This window comes from Callithrix jacchus, chromosome 9, assembly GCF_049354715.1.
Source record: "Callithrix jacchus isolate 240 chromosome 9, calJac240_pri, whole genome shotgun sequence".
NCBI lineage: Eukaryota > Metazoa > Chordata > Mammalia > Primates > Cebidae > Callithrix > Callithrix jacchus.
The window spans coordinates 109,687,793-109,710,696 of NC_133510.1; the positions used below are offsets into that span (position 1 = coordinate 109,687,793).

Here is a 22,904-nt window from a genome sequence, read left to right on the forward strand (position 1 = left end):
TCCTAGCTACTCCGAAGGCTGAGCAGGAGAATCACTGAACCCAGGAGATGGAGGTTGCGGTGAGCCAAGGTCGTACCACTGAACTGCAGCCTCAGCAACAGAGTGAGACTCTGTCTCAATCAGTCAGTCAGTCAACCAATCAATAAAAAATAGTTCAGCTGGGTGCCATGGCTCATGCCTTCTAGAACTTTGGGAGGCTGAGGCGTGTAGATCAGTTGAGCTTAGCCTGGGCAACATGGCAAAACCCTATCTCTACTAAAAGTACAAAAATTAGCCAGTTGTGGTGGTGCACATCTGTGGTCCCAGCTACTTGGGAGGCTGAGGTGGGAGAATATCTTGAACCTCAGGAGGCAAAGGTTGCCATGAGCTGAGATTGGACGACTGCACTCCAGCCTTGGTGACAAAGTGAGACCCTGTCTCAAATAAAATAGTTCAAATTTTATGATGTGTCTGTTAGAACTATTAATGGACTGCTGTAAAAATTTATTGTACTTGGAGAACAACTGAGTAAGAATTAATGCATTTTTCCAGTTCTCTCTCCATTCTGGATTAGATTTATAATAACAAGAGTTCTGACTTCATCATGATACTCATGGTGCTTTATTCTCTATGAATGAAAGTGGCATTTTAAACAATTCAAATAAATTCATATCTGCAAACAAATTACTTTGGCATTAACTCTACAATGAATTCAACATAATAAATATTCTTAGTAGTAGAAATGTTTGTTCTTAATAGTAGAAATTACCTTTTGAACACTTAAAATATTCAGTTTTCCAAAATACAGCTTAAGTAAAACTTTAGAGAAACACAGAGGGTAAAACGAAACATGTTTATTGTTATTTTTCAGTCAAATTCACATTATTCTAATTGTGATCAGCAACTTATTTGATATCGTACTGAATCTGTTGGTAGGTTATCTCAGTGTACTCCCTGCCATGCAGCCTGTCCAAAGATTGTTTTCTTCCTGATTAAAGTGTAATTTTTCTCTGTAGCTACAAATCAAACATTCCTTTAATTTTCGTAAGACAGTACCTTTAAAAAAAATCAGATTAACTGCAATGAATCATATCCTAACAAGATTTTATTAAGCATTTTGACCCACTGTAATTTTTTTTGTAATTAAGAGACGCTAAAAATTTAGACACTAAAACTAAAAGAAAATGGCTTATAAGCCCAAGAGTAGATTGATTTTTTTTAAAGAAATCAGATATCACAAATTAAATCATCAAACAAGGATGTGAAAGGAAAGCAAAGGAAATGGCTATATCAGTGACAAATACATTGCCAAAGCTTTCTCTGAGTAATGAATTTAATACCTTAACAGAGTACACAGTATTTGTTGAAAGAGAGCAAAACTATATAATAGAGGTTTTTAAAATAAAATTTTTTAAAATGTAATCAGATTTAAAATTTTTCTTAAGATGCTTGCTTTTTTTCTTTAAATTTGCTTTTATCTTAAAAGTTACTTAGATAAAAACCTATTAACTTCACTATAAATAAGAAGTATCCCTAGAGCCACAGACAGGATTTATGAGTATTTCTCACAGGCTTTCCTGGGAGATTGAGGTTGCTGTTGACTTAACAGTTTATCTAGAATGGCCTTGCATGTTCCTGTAATCAGAATTAGAGTGATTAGTATCATTTTGAGCAGTAATGACTCTAGGCTAATCCATTTAAATACAGTGAAAACTGCACTAACCTCAAAGTGCTATTTTAGGAAGCTTACTGGAATTGTCTCATTTGCTAAATTCTGTTCTTCTGTAGTGAAGTAACATCTCAAATTCCATTTTTAAAAGTTATTTTGAAACAGGTTACCCTAGATAGTATAGTATATGGTTCTGCATTATCATCAAACCCAAAGAATTGTGATGATGATTAAATGAGAGGTTCATAAAGCACCCCTTCCTGGCAATGAGAAAACAGTAAATGGCACTTGCTGCCACTGCCACCACCACTGCCACTGTGCCACTGATGTGCTACTTCTATTAGTATTATGATATGCTACTTCTATTAGTATTATGATAAACATACTGGCTTTTAGAATATTTCATTATTTTAAATCTTTCTTTAAAAGTTGTTTGTTGATTTTGATATGCTGTTTAGTAATGTATGCCTATGTTTATCCTGTGATCATGTAAAGAAATCTTTTTTTTTTTTAATCCAAGTGTTTCTGAAGCCAGATTAAGTTCTATGATAAATGCATGTTAGGAGCCTGTAAAGGTGCTTTAGGAGAAAAGTAAGTTTAAAAAAATAGCCTGGGCTGGGCGCAGTGGCTCATGCCTGTAATCACAGCACTTTGGGAGGCCGAGGCGGGCGGATCGTGAAGTCAGGAGTTCAGGACAAGCCTGGCAAATATGGTTAAACCCATCTCTACTAAAAATACAAAAATTAGCCGGGCATGGTGGCAGGTACCTGTAGTCCCAGCTACTCAGGAGGCTAAGGCAGGAAAATTGCTTGAACCCTTAAGGCAGAGGTTACAGTGACCTGAGATGGGGCCACTGCACTCCAGCCTGGGCAAAGACTGAGACTCATCTCCAAAAAAAAAAAAAAAAAATAGCCTGGCAGCTTTTTCTGATATGCTGTCTTTGTAAGACAGTGCCATTTTTTCAGAGAAGTCAAGAGGACATGGACATAGAGATGAAATGTGTTAGCGTGCAAAGACAGCAGACCTTGACCTTCATTTCCACTACTCAGCATTTTAGATGGTTTTAAAAATCTATTCTCTTTCCTTTTGTCTATGCTTGGTGGTAACAGGTAGGTTATTGGTATGATCCATCTTTTTTCTCCATTGAAGGATGTTCTAATTCTGTTCATCTCTATGTGCCTGAAAGTATTTTTAGCACTCCAGTTCATAATCAATAAGCTTCTGTATAAACACTTAGCTCAAAAGAGTTTGCATGTGGTTGTGGTTTTATTTTATTTTGGACAGAAGGGACAAAATCAGGATGGCTTGTATGCTGATGAGAAGAGGGGAAGACCAGATTTGATTTAATTTATTTTAGGCTCTCAATCTCGTTTTCTTATTCTCACTGAGTACATTGGTATTTACAAAGCTTTTTGTTATTTTCTTTGTTTAGATTAACTCATTTTGTCTCACATATTGAAAGGGACAATATAGTACATAATACAGTACCTAATAACACCTTATTTCAATGCTAAATATAATGTCTTAAACATGGCAGACTCTTTTCTCTCAGTGTTTTTTTAATAGTGGTAAAATACAGTTATAAAATTTGCCATCTTTTAAATGTACAGTTTAGTGGTTCTATTTATAATGTTGTGCAACCATCACCACCATTCATCTCCATAACTCTTTCATTTATTCATTTAGATGGGTCCATCTTCTCCCCTGCACGCAGAGGTGTTTTTCAGAAGCAAATGTCTACTTTAAATCTTGTCATGGCTCCTCTTGGTCTTTTAAGAGAAAACTTTTTGGCAGCAGGGTTGATGGGAGATCATTGTTTAAGTATTTATGCTCTGTAGAATCGTGTGGGAAATGTTTCTCCTCTTTAACCCAGTTCCCTCTTTAATCCTGTATGTATGATTCTACCAAACCTTTGAATACGTATGTGAAAGTTTATTTCCGAGGTCTCTATTCTATTTCATTTGTCTGTATAGCTTCAGGCCAGTAACACACTGTTCTGGTTACTGTAGCTTTATAGTAAGTTTTGAAATCGGTAAGTGTGAGTCCTCCAGCTTTGTTCTTCCTTTTCAAGATTATTTTGACTATTCAGAGTCTTTGAGATTTCATATGAATTTTAAGGTGGGTTTTTCTATTTCTAAAAAGAATGTCATGGGGATTTTGGTAAGGATTGCATTGAACCTATAGAATGCTTTGGGTTGTATTTATATTTTAACAATACTAAGTCTTCTAATTACACATGGTAGACTTAATAAATGTTTGAAAATTGAGTGATTTCACTTCTGTTTATTTAATGAGCACTACTCATAGTGTGTTAGGCACTATGTTGAGTAACAAAGATGAATACAGCACAGTCTCTGTTCTCCATGACTCAATAGGTAAGATAGATTTTTAAGTAAATAAGTAGAGTTCCTTTGATGAACGCTGTATTAGACATGAATAAGCTTATATAGTTGTACAGAAAAGGAGAATTTACTTTGTCTAGAGAGATTGAAAAGGGGTTTGGGTTGGTTTTGTTGTTATAAAGCTCTTAACTCTTTAAACTGGATCTCTGTAAATGACAGTCATTTAGGTGAACAGATGCTTTCTGAACTATAGCTGAGTACTGTTCTAGGTGCTCTGAGGACTTAACATTGCATACCTGGAGGAACATGGAGACTAAATTCCCTGACTGTCCAATTTAGATTAAGACCCCCTCCCCCCCACACACACATATCTTGTCACTGTCTTATCATCTCCTTTATTTTTTTCATGAGGAGAAAAGACATAAATGTTAAGAAAAGCTAAATAACAATTCAAGACAAGAATAGAGAGATAGCACAGATACTTTTTGAGTAGTTTCCCAGTAAATTAATTATTCCAAAATAATTGCTAATAGAATTCAAAGGGCAGTGTTGTTATGGTCTGGCATGATGAGGAAGGTCTTCCTTGCTCAAGTGATACCTGTCGTGGCCCTTTTCAGACCTCTAGTCCCCTGATGATTCCTTTTTCTCCTATCTGTAAGTCTTCTTGTAGGTTTACTTTCTTCCATCTCTATTCTTAAACATTTGTTCATCATTTCAACCTTGCTCCACTCCATTTTCGGGTCCTGCCAGTCTTAAAACACTCAACCCTGGATTTGTCAGCCCACCTTCTTTCTCCATAGGCTGCTGAGCCCTAAGGGAACGTTTTACCTAATCTGACAGATGGGTCTATCTTCTCCACTGCACACAGAGGTATTTTTCAAACAGCAGATGTCTACTGTAAGTCTTTTCATGGCTCTTCTCTGACTTAAGGATTAAGAGAAAAGGTTTTTGATCACTATGCATGTGTTTATGATATGCAGTCTTATGTGGAAAATCTGTTTCCCCGGTCAGTTCTTTCTTTTATCCTATGTGTATGATTCTACCAAATCTTTACAGCTCTCTGAAGGCCTTCTCCACCCCCTTATCCTCAGCAGATAACATGTTTTTACTTAGTTTTTAGGGTGGCTTGGCAACATGAGGTGGAGGGTGTGAGATTATGAGAGAGCTTAAAACCTTGAAATACATTTAAGTATGGCCATTGAAGCCTAACATCTGGATTAAGTCTCAACCCTTTCCACAGGACTTCAGGGCAGAATATCATGCTAAAGTGTCAAGAGTCTCTGCCTAATAAATTGGGCAGAATGCAGTTATCATGGCAATATGCCAGTAACTTCTGAATGAGGGAAACCATCTCTAGTTGTGTTGTATTGGATGGATCGATGGAATTGGATCTGAGGCAACGGCCTTCATCTTGAGAACTCTCTGCCCCTGGCGGCATCCATCTTTCTGTCATCAAGTAACACATTTGCATGGCATGGAACCACTTTTTCCCCTTGCCTTCAGTAGCCTACCATTCCACAATCCGCATGACATTGTATTCAAGCTGCTCTGATCTTCTTTCTCTTCCTTAGACATAGATTCCTTATTAGGGCCTTTACACTTCCTCTGCCTGGAATGCTTTTCCCAGATCTTTAAGAGGCTGGGTCCTTCTTGACACTGAGAACTCAGCTCAAATGTCACTTCCTCAGGTAGGCCTTCCCTGACTGCCCAATTTAGATTAGAACCCTCCTCCCAAGCCCCTCCCCCCACCACACACACACACACACACACACACACACACACGTATCTTGTCACTATCTTATCATCTGCTTTATGACTGAAATAATCTTTTATTATTCTACTTGTTTATTGTTTCTTTCCATTAAATTGTAAATTTAGGCTGGTGCAGTGGCTCACGCCTGTTATCCCAACGCTTTGGGAGGCCAAGGTGGGGGGATTGTTCGAGGTCAGGAGTTCAAGGCCAGCCTGACCAACATGGTGAAACCCCTGTCTCTATTAAAAATACAAAAATTAGCTGGGTGTGGTGGTGGGTTCCTGTAGTCCCAGTTACTTGGGAGGCTGAGGCAAGAGAATCACTTGAACCTGGGAGGCAGAGATCGCAGTAACTGAGACCAGGCCACTGCACTCCAGCCTGGGAGACAGCCTCTGTCTCAAAAAAAAAAAAAAATGTAAGCTTAAACAGAGTGAAGATTGTGTCTGTCTTGTCTGCCATTATATACCCAACACCTAGAACAGGTATACTTTGTCATGCTCAATAAATATTAATTGGATGAAGGGGTGGATAGATAGATTATCTTGTAATAAATATTAATTGGATAAAGGGATGGGTAGATAGATGATCTTGCTGACCTCTTAAGAGGGTAATTGGAAACTGTCAAGCAGGATCTTTCTTAAATCCTTAATTCTCCATCCTGACCTATAAATGTACTGTAAAATGTACCTGTTCTTTCCTATTTTCTGCCAATCTCAGGAAATTAAGTGGCTCTCTCCCTGCCCGGGGTTAATGCCCACACCTTTTTCTTCTGCCTCTGGAGGCCTTATTTCAGCACTGAACTCCTGTCTTCAGTCTCTCCTTTGGGCTTTATCCCTTCAATATGTGACATGCTGAGATCTCTCCCATTTGTGAGGAAAAAAAAATCTTTTATCAGGTCTTTATCTCTCAGAGATATGAGGCTGTTTCTTCCCTTTCTTTCACAGCTAAGTTTTTGACAGTGTTTTTTGTACCATTAGCCTCTAAACATTTTGATCATATTCCTAATCAGTAAACATTTTTGAATACATCCTTGAATATATTTATTTACATATACCTTTTATGCATATACTGCTAAACTGACATGAAATAGATGATGAAATTATGTATACACAATAAAAAGGGATAACAAAGATTAATATTTTAAAGGAGATTTTTTAAATTAACCTGCTACTAACTTTTAAAATTATCAAATAGCAGAGGCTTTTCTTGATGTTCTGCACACTTAATATTTAAGTACCTTGTTAAATGTGGTGGCTTTGAACTACCTTTAGCTAATAGCTCTGGGCACATTATATACATGATATGTTTGGATGTTTTGTCCCCACCAAATCTCATGTTGAAAGGTAACCTCCAGTGTTGGAGATGGGCCTGGTGGGAGGTGTTTGAGTCATGAGGGTGGATCCTCATGAATGCTTGGTGCTGTCCTTGCCATAACAAGTGAGTTCTCACTCTCATCACTCAAGATCTAGTTGTTTAAAGAGCCTAGCACCTTCTCCCTCTTTCTCCCTCCTGCTCTTGCTGTGTGATACACCTACTTTCCCTTCGTCTTTCACCATAACCGTAAGCTTCCTGAGGCCCTCACCTAACCCAAGCAGATGCAAGTGCCGTGCTTGTACAGCCCACAGAACTGTGAGCCAAATAAACCTTTCTTTGTACATTACCCAGTCTTAGCTATTCCTTCATAGTACTAATACGGTTCTTAAGGCAAGACTCCTTAGTATCGTGGTTGTAAATTCATGTTACAGATAATTTCCAGGTTTTCTAAAACTGGCTTCTTGTAGGTTCTGTTTGGATTTTCCTTGTTTTGACTCATGATATGGCATATAAAAGGCTCTGCTGTTTTCTTGTCCTTTGCTTATGCTACTTATTTTCAGTGTTGGTGTCTTTGTATTATAGGAATTATTTAAAATAGTTTGTTCATTTTATAAGAATTTGTTTAGTTAGAACTTGATAAAATATATAAACCCAATTAACTGGGCATATGTAAACTGAAATATGACCAATGAAGAAACCAAATGAGTGACGAGGAAGGAAGGTCGTCACTGCTACCCTTCTATAATGTGGCATTTCAGCTCTTCTGTCAAAATGCTTTGCATTTGTTTGTGACATGGAGAGCATTTGATTTATGGTTCAGGTCTGGGTACCAGTGTCAGTTCATTTATAAAATATTAGTAAAGCTTAATTTCTTTTCAAGTTGTTAGATAAAAATAATAAACATAGAACAATTTTCTTTCCATACCCAGTGGATTATCTTATGTACCTTCAGGGTTGTGTCTGCCTCACTTTGTAGACTACTGGTTTGTACTCATCGTTTCTATGGCTTTACTCCCCATTCATTCTTCAGCCCACTGTAATCAGGCTTCTACATATGTCCCCACCCCATTTCATACATGCATAAGTAGACCTTTCTGGTCTCATTACCTACGACAACCCCTCCTTTAGAGGCCTTGCCATTTGCTTTAGGTTTAGGAACCTGTTTTCAGTTCCTAAAAACAGTTTTCTCATTCCTTCAAATTTTTCCTTTTCCTTCTTACAGTGGAATATGTCTGTTGTTTAGAAGCTCCTTAATAGTTGACATGTACTATGTGCCAGGCAGAATGCTTTGCATGCCTTTCTTCATTTAGTACCCGTATAAACCTGGTAAGTTTATGCTCCTTTATTTTAGAGGTAGGACAAGGCCTAGAAGAGATTATATAATTTGCCTAAAGCATACTAGAATTCAAATCTGGTGCTTTACAAATTATGCTATGCTGCCTTCCCTTAGGAAAATGAGTTTATTTTAGTTTTTATACCTGGCATCTAGCACAAGTCATAGCAAATATTATATTTGTTCAATGAATAAAGTGAGGTTTGGGCTAGTCCTAAAGAATGAACATGTTCTAGACAGGAGAAAACATGGACAAATACAGAAATGAGAATATGTCTATAGCACATTTAGAGAACAATGACCTGGTCACTATGGGTTAAAAGATATTTCACTGAGAGTAGCATTCAGGGTTCTTTCCATTCAAAGTTTTCTTGAAGCTTCCCTACCTGCTGCTGCTGTAGTCCTCTCTTGTTCTTTGTAGCAAAACTCATCTAAGTGGCGACTATCTGATTCCTCTACTGTTCTTTTGAATCCAGTTCACTGAGGCTTTTAGCCCCACTACTCCACCAGAATGGCTATTCTTAAGGTTACTAGTGACTTCTGTGTGGCTAAATCCAGTAGATATTTTTCAGTCATCATCTTACTTGATCTGTCAGCATCATTTGACATAGATCATCACTTCATTCTTAGATACTACACTATCTTGGTTTTCTTCTGACTTCACTAATTATAAGTTCTTTTACTCCTCAGCCTCTGAGTGGTAGACTGCTCCAGGCTCAGCTTTCATAGTCTTTTAATCCACACTCCCTCCTTTACTGATCTAACAGGCTTTTCTCTTTAAATACCATCTACATGCCAATGATTTGTTTATATCTCTCTCTCACCCTGATCTCCCTCCCTGAACTCTAGACTCACTAGCTAATTTCCTATTTACATCTCTATTTGGATGTCAACTAGACACCCCAAATATAACATCCAAAATCAAACTCTTGATCTTCCCCGAAAAAGCTACTTCTGCAGTGTTTCCCATTTTCAGTTTATGGTACCACCAGCATTTCACTTGCTAAGACTAGAAGTTTGGATTCTCTCACACTCCACACTAGCCTGTCAGGAAATCCTTCAGTATGTATCTAGTGAACCACTTCACTGTTAATACCTTTTTCACTCACCTGAATTACTGCAGCTACATCCTAACTATTCTCCCTTACCTTTGATGTCCTGCTGACTCTCCTCAATGCAGTAGCCAGAATGACCCTTTTAACCTAAGTTAAGAGGATCTTATCATGCAAAACCCTGCAATGAATGATTTTTCATTTCCGTCAGAATAAGAACTAAAGTTATAATAGCCTACAAGTCCAATTTGGTCCTTTCCATTATCAACCTGATGTCATATCCTACTCCTCTTGTGTATGGTGGTTCAGCCACACCAACTTCTTTGCTCTTCTTCAGAGGAGCCACTGCTCCTTCCCTAGAGGCTTTGCTTTTACTCTCATTTCTTGGTATAGTGCTCCTTCCTCAGTCACATCACTAACTCTCTAATCTCTTCAAGTCATTTAAATGACCCATCTCATGAAGCCCTCCCTAACCATCCTATCTAAAAGTATAATCCATACATACTAGTTTACCCTCCTGGGTTTTTTCCCCAGAGCACTTACCACCTTCTACCATATTATCTAATTAACTTAAAAAAAAAAAAACCAAACATTTTACAGACTTTTCTCCCCATGCCAGAAAATAAGTTCTGTGAGGGTCGAAATTTTTCTTTATAATACCTGCCTGAAACAGCGCCTTTCACAAGTAAATAATAAATAATTAATTACTGGATTGAGTTAGATTAAATAAATTTATTTACATCTGAAAATCTTTTGGGGATTTTTGTTTGTTTTTTGAGTCAGAGGGTCTCTGTTGCCCAGGCTGGAGTGCAGTGGCATAACCTTGGCTCACTGCAACCTCTGCCTCCCAAGTTCAAGTGATTCTCCTGCCTCAGCTTCCTGAGTAGCTGGGACCACCGGCACATACCACCACGCCCAGCTAATTTTTGTATTTTTTGTAGAGATGGGGTTTTACCATGTCGGCTAAGCTGATCTCTAACTCCTGACCTCAGGTGATCCACCCACCTCAGCCTCCCAAAGTGCTGAGATTACAGGCAGGAGCCACCATACCCAGTCAGGGATCATTCTTTTCTTTGCCTGAATTATTTCAGATGGTTTTATTGTGGTTTGATTGATATACAAGAAGCTGTACATAGTTAATGTATACAACTTGATGAGTTTGGAATTCTGAGTAAATACCTGAGACGTATCACCACAATCAAGGCCATAAACTTTGTTATCAAGTTTTGATACTGTCAAAAAAACAGGCATATAGACCAATAGAACAAAAGAAAGAGCCCAGAAATAAACCCACACATATATAGTTATCGTCAACAAGTGTGCCAAGAATACACAATGGGAAAAAAATAGTCTCCTCAATAAATGGTTTTGGGAAGACTGGATTTCCAGAATGGATTTCATTAAAAGAATGAAATTGAATCCTTATCTCACATCATACACAAAAATCAGCTCAAAATAGATTAAAGACTTGAATATAAAACCTAAAACAATAAAACTCCTAGAAGAAAACTTAAATTAGCCAGAGATGGTGGCACACACCTGTAGTCCCAGCTACTCAGGAGGCTCAGGTGGGAGGATCACTTGAACTTGGGAGGTTGAGGCTACGGTGAGCTGTGATCACACTACTGTATTCCACCTGAGCAACAGAACAAGACCATGTCAAAAAAAAAAGAAAAGAAGATGGAAACGAGAAAAAGCTTATGGATGTTGGTCTTGGCAGTGATTTCTCAGGTATGACACCAAAAGCACAGGCAACAAAAGCAAAGATAGGCAAGTGGGATTATATCAAACCAGAAGTCTTCTGCACAGCAAAGGAAACAGACAACAAAATGAAAAGGAAACTTATGAAATGGGAGAAAGTATTTGCAATCCATATATCTTAAGAGGTTAATATCTAAAACCTATAAAATAACTCTTAATAGCAAAAAACAATTAATCTGATTTTAAAATGGGCAAAGGACCTGAATAGGCATTTCACCAACGAAGACATACAAATGGATAACAGGTATATGAAAAGGTACTCAACATCACTAATTATTAAGGAAATGCACATCAAAACCACAGTATCATCTCACACCTTGTTAGAAGGGTTATTACAAAAAAAACCCTCAAAAAACAAAAGATAACTGATGCTAAGGATGTGAAGAAAAGGAAATCTTTGTACACTGTTGGTGGGAATATAAATTAGTATAGCCATTATGGAAAACAACATGGAGGTTTCTCAAAAGATGAAAAATAGAATTATTTGTTTTAGCAATCCCACTTCTGGGAGTATATCCAAAGGAAATAAAATTACTATTTCAAAGAGATATCTGCATTCTCATCACATGTTCATTACAGCACTGTTCACAATAGCCAAAATATTGAAACATCCTAAATGTCGATCAGTCAGATGAATGGATAAAGAAAATGTGTGTATGTGTACATGCACACACAATAGAATCAGTGGAATATTATTCAACCTTTAAAAAAAGAAGGAAATCCCGTCACTAGCAACAACATGGGTGGATCTGGAGGACACTGTGATAAGTGAAATAAACCAGACACAGGACAAATACTCCATGATCCTACTTTTATGAGGAATTTCAAATAGTGAAGCTTGTAGAACAAGAGTAGAATGGTGCTTATCTGGGGCTAGGGAGAGGAGCAAATGGGGAGGTGTCAGTCAAAAGATAGAATGTTTTAGTTATACAAGAATAGGTCTGGAGATCTCCTGTGTAACAGAGCCTATAGTTAGCAATCCTGTATTGTATACTTAGAATGTTACAGGAATGGGTCTTATGTTAAAGGAATGGGTCTTAGGTTAAGTGCTCTTACCACAAAAGAAAAAAATATTTCAAAGATTTTGAGGGGTTTGGATGCAGTGGCTTGTGCCTATAATTCCAGCACTTTGGGAAGCCAAGGCAGGAAGATCACTTGAGCCCAGGAGTTTGAGTCCATCTTGGGCAGCATAATGAGACCTCATCTCTGCTAAAAATTTAAAAATTAGCAGAGGGGCATGGTGGCATGTGCCTGTGGTCCCAGCTACTTGGGAGGCTGAGATGGGAGGATCATTTGAGTCCAGGAATTTGAGGCTGCAGTGAGCCATGATCATGCCACTGCACTCTGACCTGGGCAACAAAACCAACTCAAAAAAAATTTTTTTTAATGGATAAAGAGGGCAAAAAGAAAATCTTTTGGAGATTTTAAGATTCATTTACATAGACTTTCAGCCTTGAGAAAAGATATATAAGCCCCAAATATAAAGAAGATACATTTAATGAGGAATATTTATTAACAGCTATGGATCTGCATGTGCCATATCATGTTCTTCAGTCATTTCATGTTTTTATCCACCGATTCACCGAGGACAAGATTTTAGATTGCCTTTCCTCTCCCACAACCAACAGGGCTTTAATCAGGGCATTAAGGAGTTCTAAATAGGTCTTGCTTTTGAATCTGCATATCAGGAGGGGGCTGGGAGCATGGGCGGGAGGATGTCATGTCTTGGTGATTAATGATCTCTAGGAAGCTGAAAAGGGGAGTGTAATATACACAGTATTTCTACCCCCTGGAGTAGGAATGCAAACACCATTGTGCAGATCTGTGCATAGTCACTGACTTCCTGGTAGCTGGAGAATTTCATACACTCTTCTACCACAAATAAAACTGTCAGAGAAGTGACAGAGCTCAAAAAGCTGGCCTTCCTTACTTAAAAAGAATAGCTCAAACACAGTGAGCCAGAAAATTAATTTTGTAGTTGTTTGGAAACTGAGTTGCTAAATAAGAAATAAGAAAATGGGCACTTTTCTTGAAAAGCCTACCACCTTCTCAAATATTTGTTGAATCAAACTCTACATTTGGTTTCTTAAATTTGCTGAATTCCTTGAAACTGCTTACTTTAAATGAATATAAAGGGGAAACATTCCTTTGTAATGAAATGACCCATCTTAAACTTTTCAATCTGGTCCCTGGTAGAATCAGAGAATCATACAGTCAATGGACTTAAGAGCCTATGCCTGATGTTTAGGGAAAAAAATCTTAACATATCAGAATGGCTTGTATGCAGTTTTTGAAAATAATTCTAAGGTAGAGTTACTTTTCCCTCTTTTATTCTGAGTGAACCAATGGTATTATTTAGTAACAATTTCCAAATCCTTAAGATAGAAGCGAAACATTCTGAACTATAGATAAGATAAACTACAGATGTTTGCAAAAAAATTTTTAGAAGAAAGTTTTTGGGGAAAAATTTGTATTTCAGCCACCTTTGATTATTTAAAAATAACCCAAATTAGAGATTTTGTGCATAATACCAGTAGCAGCAGCAATATATTTGGTTTTAGAGAGGACAATCAAATAACTTGTATTTTACTAGGAACTATTTATTCATAGGACTTGTTAAATTATTTTTTGCTCTTGGTTCATTTTTTTTGATGCCGTGTACATTACGAATTTCCGTTCTGTATTGTCTAACATTTTAACTGATTTCTTACCGGTTTTTGTTTTTCCATAATATAAAAAGAAAGGAAATATTCATTCTTGGGGAGGTGGAGTGCAATTTATGATAAAGGAAAGAAAAATTTTTGTATTTTTTTTTGTTCTGTTTGTTTTGCTTTATTTTTTAGGGTGTCACTATAATCTAAAATAGAAGGAGCTACTGGTCTAAATTCAGATAGTATCAGATAGATGAAGCTCTAAATTTGGTTTCCAAGTAGTTAAGCTTTTAAATTGCATTTGCAGGAGTTTATTTTTAGTCAGGATGTGGTTATTTTTAGATCTGCTTCTCTGTCACTAGGAAATGTAATGCCTGTCTTTCCATTGTTGATCAGGAAGTTCTAAGGCACAGGCATATAAGATCCAGTTAGCCTAGAACACTACCACTCCTTTTAGATGAAAGAATATGAAATAATGCATGGAAGAAAATGTTTGTTGAGAAGATATCTAATTTTGAAATTGTGTCATTTAAATATTTTGTACATTGAACAACAGAACAAGGTTTTTTAGGGAATGCCAAAAATACAAGGTTTGGGTTCCCCCTACTGGCGTGCATTTCAGGCTCATGTATTCATTAATATACAGCTGAAAGACCTAGGGGCCAGAGATTAGAAATAGCTATGTTAACTTCATTTAGAGAACTGATGATGAGAAAGAGAGAAAAAACTCCATTTCCCTTTTTCTGCATATGTCTTACAAAAAATGAGATGATTTTAAAATCGTATTTTCTACATCTGGAAAGAGTAAAACTTAATTCTACAATATTTGGTTTTAATGTTGTTGCTACTGATAAGCTGCTTATTTGCAGTGCTTCTCAAATGCTTTATGTTGTAATCTAAGGAATAATAAAGCACCAGTGGATCCACAAAAGGATTTAAAACCCCAGGGAAGAAATGCAAAGCTAACATTGTTGTCATAATAAAATTAAAGCGGTGACATTAAAGCTCACTAATTCCTATTTTAGCATTTCAGAAAGTGACATGACATCGTGTGATTGTGTCTGTTTGTTTAACATTTGTTTTTTCTAATTTGTACAACATATGTTTGAAACCGTTTTTTATTTTCTATCTCATAGTAAGTGCCAAGTAATATTAATGGCTCATTTTGAAAATGAAAAATTGTAATTGACTCTTAAAAGTCACTTTTGAACTTCTTCTTATGTTTGTATTTTAAAGGACTATTTAATCAAATTAAAATATTGTACTTTTTAAATTGCTTTTCAGCAATGCAGTCAACCTTTTAAGCAATGTTCCAGTCTCTTGTTTGGATGTTCTCATTTGTCCATTAACCCATGAAGAAACAGCCCAAGAGGCAACGACTCTAGATGAACTGCCCAGTAATAAAACAGCTGAGAAAGAAACAGTTTTGAAGAATAATACCATGGTATACAATGGTATGAATATGGAGGCCATTCATGTTTTACTCAATTTTATGGAGAAGAGAATAGACAAGGTAAGGCTGATAAAATGGAAGCCCTGGGAAGATGCTTCCAAAGAATGTAAATATGCCATACATACACACATCACAGAGCATGATTTTTAAATCTAAGCTTTTTTTTCTAGCTGATTTGTTGTGTAATTGTTTTTACTTTGGAAAGCAGTTTACTACAATATATGATAAATTGCTGAAGTCATGTTAATTTATTTGTTTAATGCTGAAAATTATGTTCATGCAACACCAAAATTATGACTAGTGCTTGAAAACAAAGGAAAATTAATTACTGTTCCATGTTGTTACTTAGTGAGTCCTAGAAATAAAAAATATCCCCCACCAAAACTTGCTAAATACTCTTCATAATACCTAAAAGACATCTTTCCAAAAAACAAAAAAAAAAAAACAAAAAGGACCTGGTCAGTTTTCCATTTGTTGTGAGCAGTCTACATTCTCTGGTCTCTCACTCACTTTGTCAGGTATCCTATTAAAAGGCAGCAATGTAGCATAGGCCAGTCACCAAAACTTTGCTTCATTCAAGCCCATTGGCTGAGCCCATGGGAACCCTAGAAAATGAAGGAACATCCAGGAAGGCCCAAAAAGGCAATAGTAAACATGAAGATAACTGATAAAATGGAAATGTTAAGAAAATAATTTTGAAAAGTTTGTAAGCTTGAGTAACATAAGATGTCCCCACCTCAAAAACAAATTAATATGCTCAGTTAAAAGGAGGAAAGTAATACACTGTTAGAAACAAAACTAATGTATTTCAAAAACATATGTTTTTTTTCTTTTTTATAGGGAAGCAGCTATAGAGAGGGTCTAACTCCAGTTCTTAGCTTATTAACCGAATGTTCCCGAGCCCATCGAAACATCCGAAAATTTCTCAAAGATCAGGTAACTGCTTAACGTGTATTACCTCTTAAAGTTAGTCTTTTTATGTGCATTTTAAACATAGAATTAATTGAATTTCTCACAATGATTTTTGTCTCAGAAAATCGGAAACTCAGAAAAATTAGTTTTAATCTTTGAAATCTTCTTAATCAAGAAGTCTGTATTTTTTGAGTCATTCATTCAACAAATGCTACTGAGATCTGCTGTGTGCTGTGTTTTGGGCATTGAACAACAGATGAAGTCTTTCCCCTTGTGGAGTTTATTTCATAGAAAGGGGGACAAAAAGTAAAAAAATACAAAATATAATGGCAGGTGGTTGTTAAGTGTTCTGGAGATAAAGCAGTTTAAGAGAAAGGAGACACTTTAAGGGAACAAGGAAGGACCTCTCTGAGGTGACATTTGAACAGAAAAGTATAAGAGTATCTCTGAGAGTATTTGGAAAAGGAATGTACCAGAGAGAACAAGTTCACAACCCCTGAAACAAGAGGATGCTTTGGTATACTTAAGGAAAAGCCAAGAAGCCCCAGTGTGCCTAGACCACAATCTGCAAGGGGAGAGTGGTAGATGAAGAGAGGTAACAAGAGCCAGATATAGCAGGCGGTGTAGGACTTCTGATTCTCTTCTAAGTGAGATGAGAATATATTGGAGCATTTTAAGAGGGGAAGTGATGTGACCTTATTTATGCTTAAAGATACTCTGGCTGCTATTTGTAAGATGGACTCTAGTGGAGCACAAATGGATGCAAGGAGACAAGTCCAAAAGATAACTGATGTTGAAAGTTTGGAGTAGGATGGTAGTGGTTAGAGTTCATACTTGGGGATATGTTTTAATTGTTTTAGTATGTCTTAAAAGTGGCTCACAAAACTTGCCGATAGATTGGAATGTGGGTTGAAAAAGAAAAAATCAGGGTGATTTTTAAACTTTTAGATTATATTTTAGACTCCAACTCTAAGACTTTGATAGTAACAATAACTGAAATTAGCCTCCTCTAAAATCCCAATTTCAAGCATCTTCTCTTAGTTAGTATCCTCAATCTAACATTCTTTCATCCTCTGAGGATTGTCAGTCTATCATTTTTTCCCCACTGTTCTTCACTCACTTATACCTTCTCTCCTTACTCAGGCTAGATTCCACCTGAAGTTCATTACTATAATCACTCCTTTCCATATATCTCTAACCAGCATCTTGTGCTCTCCCTCAGCCATACTCACCTGGCAAAACCTAAAAAACTGGCTAACTCCAGCTTTCTACCTACTCTGGGTCTCCAAGCACTTGAATGTGGTAAGAAAATAACACAACCATTTTGACTAGTCTACTTTAAGACCACCAACCCCAACTGGTTCCTTAGCAAGCTCCAAGATGACTATTTCACAGTTCCTTTTTCTTCACACCTCCAATGCTTACTGTCCTCTCTTCACTCTCATTTCTTGACTTTGTTTCCTGTTTCACCATGAAATTAAGAAAAAAAGCTTTATCTTTCTACCATTGCATCTGCTATCCGTCTGCATCTATACTGCCATATTTCTTGTATTCCCATCTGTCACAATGGATGATGAATCATTGCTACTTCCATCTGTGGTCAGCTTTTGTCCTGGATTTCTTTCCCTCTCACCTTCTCATGAACTTTACACCTGCATTTTTTCCCCCTCTCTCCTCTTATATTAATCATTTTTTAAAATGTATTGGATCATTTAAGTCAGCACCCAAACACATCTTCCATCTTTAAAATAAAAACACCTTCCCTTATCCCACTTCTCAAGCTACCTTCCCATTTCTATGCTCCTCTTCATGCAGTGTTCCTCAGAAGAGTTTTCTGTACTCACTCTCTCTATTCTTTTTACTCATTTTTTACTCTCTCCTAAACCTTCTGTATTTAGGCTACATGCTTTCTGCCCCATTGCAAAGGTGTTTATTAGAGTCACCAACTCAACATTACTGAAGCTAATAGTTCTCAAATCTCTTTTTTAAATTCTCCAATAGTATTTGATGTAAGTGTTCTCTCCTCCTTGAAGTACTTCTACACTTGGTTTCTCCGACAGAGTAGAGAACCTCTTCTTTGTTGATCTTCCTTGTTTTCCAGACCCTAAATGTTTGAGTACCCCGGGTAATACTGTCTTCTTTTCATCATGATCTCATTCAAGAGTCATGATTTTGAAAATCATCTATATATGCTGATGACTCCCAAATTTATATCTCTAGCCCTGACCTGTCCCCTAAGCTCTAGACTTATATAATGAACTACCTACTACTCATCTCCCCTACTTGAGTAGGTATCTCAAGTTTAACATTCCTCAAACTAATATCTTGATTTTCATCCCTCCAACCTATTTCCTCCCCTTCTTTCCACATTTCAATACATGGTACCACTATTCACCCAATTTTTCATGTATCATTACATAGAATCGCCCCTAATAAATGAACCAGGTTCATTCCCCCGCCCCCCCTATTTATGGTCAAGATTTCGTAAGCACCTTACTCTGTCTAGAATACACTAACAGGTAGTGGGGGTAAGGAGAGATTAGAAAATAGAGACCATCTTTGAGGAATTTGCAGTCTGTTGAAGGAAGAGAGATACCCTAAAAGCATGAATAATTTAAGCAAGATTGATTGATTAATGAATTAAGGTCATTTTCACATTTGATTATTTTAAGACATTCTCCTTTGACTAGGAGGAATTGGTGAAGAACAATAAATGAAAATACTTTTCGTTTCTGTATTTTTGCTTTTTTTCCATAGGGGATCCAGGTACAACTAAACTGTTTGGATTTTGCTATCTCTAAACAGAATAGCCCCTCAAAAAACTTGTTCATTAAATAGCTTGTTTAGATGAAGGCCTTGGGCCACATATTGTGTTGTTATAAAAGGTTATGTGACTCAATGTCAGTCTGCAAGAAACGTTACAGTATAGGTAAGGAGATGAAACATCACAGGCCAAAAGATAACTAAAGATACAAGGCATACTACAGAAATCAACTTTCCTTCTGAAGAGGATGCACTGTAGACTGTTATGATGAAGAAAGGCAGAACTTAAAGTGCAGATGGTTAACTTTGATAATAATATAAGTGGAACCATGGCTCATTATTATACCCTGTAGTGAACACCTGGTTAAATCCAACTCACGCATACCCAAAGGAAATTGGTCTTGAATATTCTGTATTTGGGAGGTAGAAAATAAAACAAGTAGTAGAAATTACTGATCCAGGTTGTATTATTCTGGAGAGGCTTATAGAAGCAATGAGTATTGGGGGGATTTGAAAGAGTAACTGGACAAGATTTCTCAAAGAAAAAATTTGTTGGAGGTAGTATGCTGGGGGGAAATACATATGCAATTTGTCTGGGAGTGGCATATAACAATAACAAAATTTTGTTAAAAATTTGTTTTAAGGAACCAAAAACGTAGCTAACAAAATTTTTACCTGATAGCCTTTGTTCATAATTCTGTACTCCAGGTGCTATAGACATATACTACATGAAATCATTCGTTACATGTTTCATTCTTTTAGAATGGGAGATGTACCAAGTATGGTTCAATAATGATTCACAGTAATAAGGATTTACTGTGCAGTTACTTTGTACCTAGCATTTTGCTCTACCCAGGCAGAGACTGAAATATGGATTCGATAAACACTTTGGACAAGTTACTTAATTTTCTGAGATTTAGTTTCCATTGTTGTTTACAGCTGTGTCTCCTGTGCCTCTGATATCTCCTCATACATGGTAGGTACTTGATATAGAAAGAGAGAGAAGAAAGTCATTCGAGTGATTAAATAAAATTATATATACATAAAGCGTCTGGCATATAATAGGTGCAGTTAAGTTCTTATTTGACTTCGTGTCTGCTCTCATTTCTTAGCACAGTGCCTAGCTTATATAATAGAAGGCACTTAATATAAGCTACTTAAATTTTCCTTGAAGGAAAAATGAATTAAGTAGCTTATATTACAGGTGTTCATTAAACACCTGTAATATGCTAGACACTGGAAAGAGAACAGTAAAGAAAACAGATCTCTGCCCCAGTGGAACCTGGTCTTGTGGAAGGAGGCAGATGAGTAAACAGATAATTACATACTATGTCTGGTGGTGATAGGTGCTATGAGGAAGATTATGGCAGAGGAAGGAGGTGGAGGTCTACAAAACGAGATTGCTAAAGGTTAGTGATATAGAATGGTCAGGGAATGTTTCCTATAAGTTTGGGCAAATACGTGAAGGAAGTAAGGAGAGTGCCGTGCAAGTTTCTAGAAAGAGAGTTTCTGAGCAAAGGGAGAAGCAAATGCAAAAGAACTGAGGCAGGAAAGTATTTGGCATGTTTAAGAAGGCCCATGGAGGTCTGTGTGTCTGTAACAGCATAAGCAGGGAGAATAGTAGAAATGAAGTCAGAGAAGTAGCAGGAAGCCAGATTATGTGGAATCCTGTAAGTTGTAAGGACCTTGCCTTTTACTCTGAGATAAGAACCATGGGAACTTGAGGAGTGGTGTGATCTGACATTCAAATGATCATCCTAGCTGCTATGTAGAGAATAAATTATAGAGTGACCAGGATGGAAGCAGGGACTGCTTACAAGGCTGTGGTATTAGTCCAGAAAGAAATATTGGTACCTTGGATTTGGTAATACTGGAGGTGGTGGTGAGAAGTGGTTGGATTGTGGGTATATTTCAGAGGTGGAGCTGACATAATACACTGATAAGTGGATATGAAAGAGAGGCGTCAAGGATATTTCCAAGGTTTTTGTACTAAGCAATTGGGAGAATGGACTTACCATTTAATGAGATAGAAAAGTGCATAAGGAACAGGTTTGGTGGGAATATCAAGAGTCCTGTTTAGGACCTGCTAAATTTTAGAGGTCTATAAAAGTCTTGAGGTCAGAAACACAGAATAGAATAGTGGTTACCAAGGGCTGTGGAGAAGATAGGGAGTTATTATTCAATGGATGTAAAATTTCAATAATGTAAAATTATTAAGTTCAAGTGATCTTCTGTACAACATTGTACCTATAGAATGATGGTTACCAGAGGCTGGGAAGGACAGTAGGGGAGTAGAGGAAGAAGGAGGAGTGTGGATGGCTAATGGGTACAAAATGTAGTTCGATAGAGTGAATAAAATGTAGTATTTGATAGCACAACAGGTGACATCAACAATAATTTATTGCACATTTTAAAAACAACTAAAAGAGTATAATTGGCTTGTTTGTAACACAAAGAAGGTGTAAATGGTGGGTACCTCATTTACCCTGATGTGATTATTATTCATGGTATGCCTATATCAAAATATCTCATATACCCCGTAAATATATAACCTACTGTATACCCACAAAAATTTAAAAAGCTTTTTTCTTTTCTTCTTCTTTTTTGTTTTTTTGGTAGAAATGGGGTCTCGCTATGTTGCCCAGGCTGGTCTCAAGCTCCTGGTGTCAACAGATCCTCCTGCATTAGTCTCCAAACTGCTGAGACTATAGATGTGAGCTACCATTACTGGCCAAAAATTAAAAAAATAAAATACAAAAAAAACAACAGTACTGTATGGTACACATAAAAATTTAAGAAAGGTAGAAAAAAGAAACAGAATGAATCATGGGTCCCACCGAGACTTAACTGAATCAGAGTCTGCATTTTAACAAGATCCACAGGTGTGCGTTGACTGGAATACACATTCTAGTCGAAAGTCACTAGCCTGAAAAGCACTAGTTAACAGGATGACTTCATGACACTTTAATATGCTTTATAATCAGTATGTAAGTGTAAGTAAGGTGGTGGCAGTATATTTAATATTATACTAGGTTGAATATCCTCTATGTGGATCTATCATATATATAATTATCTTAAAAAATGAAAATTAGTCAATTTTAATATAATTTCTGCCCTTAAATCTATTGGTTCCAATCACTCTTTGTAAAATCCTATCATTTCAGTGATTTAAAAAAAAAAGTTTGGAGGTCAGGGAAGAAATCAGCATTGAAGATACCAATTTAGGACAGAGGTCCCCAACCCCAGGGACTGCTCCATGGCTTTTTAGTAACTGGGCTGCACAGCAGTAGGTGACCAGCAGGTGAGCATTACTGCCTCAGCTATGCCTCCTGTCAGAGTAGCTGGAGCATTAGATTCTCATAGGAGCACAAACCCTGTTACAAACTGTGCATGCAAGGGATCTAGGTTGTGTGCGCCTTATGAGAATCTAACCAATGCCCGATGATCTGAGATGGAACAGTTTCATCTCCAAACCCCCACCCAAGCCCTGGTCTGTGGAAAAATTGCCTTCCATGAAACCAGCCCAGTCCCTGGTGCCAAAAGGTTGGGGACTGCTATTTAGGGAGTCATCAAAATGCAGAGACTATATAAAGCCATAAAACTGGATGAGATCACAAATTGAGTGAGTAAAAATAATGAAGTTGCCTACGAACTCAACCCTTGAATATTCCAACATTAACAAAAGAGGAATAGAAAAGAGAATTGGCAAAAGAGCCTGAGACAAAGCAACCAGTGAGATAGGAAGAGAACCAGGAGAAAGGTGTGTGGGTGGAGAAAGGGGTGAGTGAGTGAGCAAACAGAAAAACTGAGCAAGTTTCATAACCCCTCTGGGGATCAGTCTATTTACCATCACTTTTAATAGCAAAAACCACAATTACTTTTGCACCAGCCTAATACAAAACAGGAATGAGAGTGATGTTAC

The 22,904-nt window shown here is 37.1% G+C and overlaps 1 protein-coding gene across 17 annotated transcripts in view; it reads left to right on the forward strand.

Annotated features, from left to right (window-relative positions):
• The window catches only part of RIC8B (RIC8 guanine nucleotide exchange factor B), a 112,959-nt gene that overhangs the window by 54,451 nt on the left and 35,604 nt on the right, over window positions 1–22,904 (forward strand). For all 17 annotated transcript variants that reach the window (XR_013522078.1, XR_013522077.1, XR_008473957.2 and 14 more), the window contains 2 exons: window positions 15,139–15,367; window positions 16,148–16,243. Coding sequence is in view for 7 of the 17 variants with exons in the window: in XM_078337187.1 (XP_078193313.1) it covers window positions 15,139–15,367; window positions 16,148–16,243 (325 nt within the window). In the remaining 10 variants the exon portion in view is untranslated. The remainder of the gene's footprint in view (window positions 1–15,138; window positions 15,368–16,147; window positions 16,244–22,904) is intronic.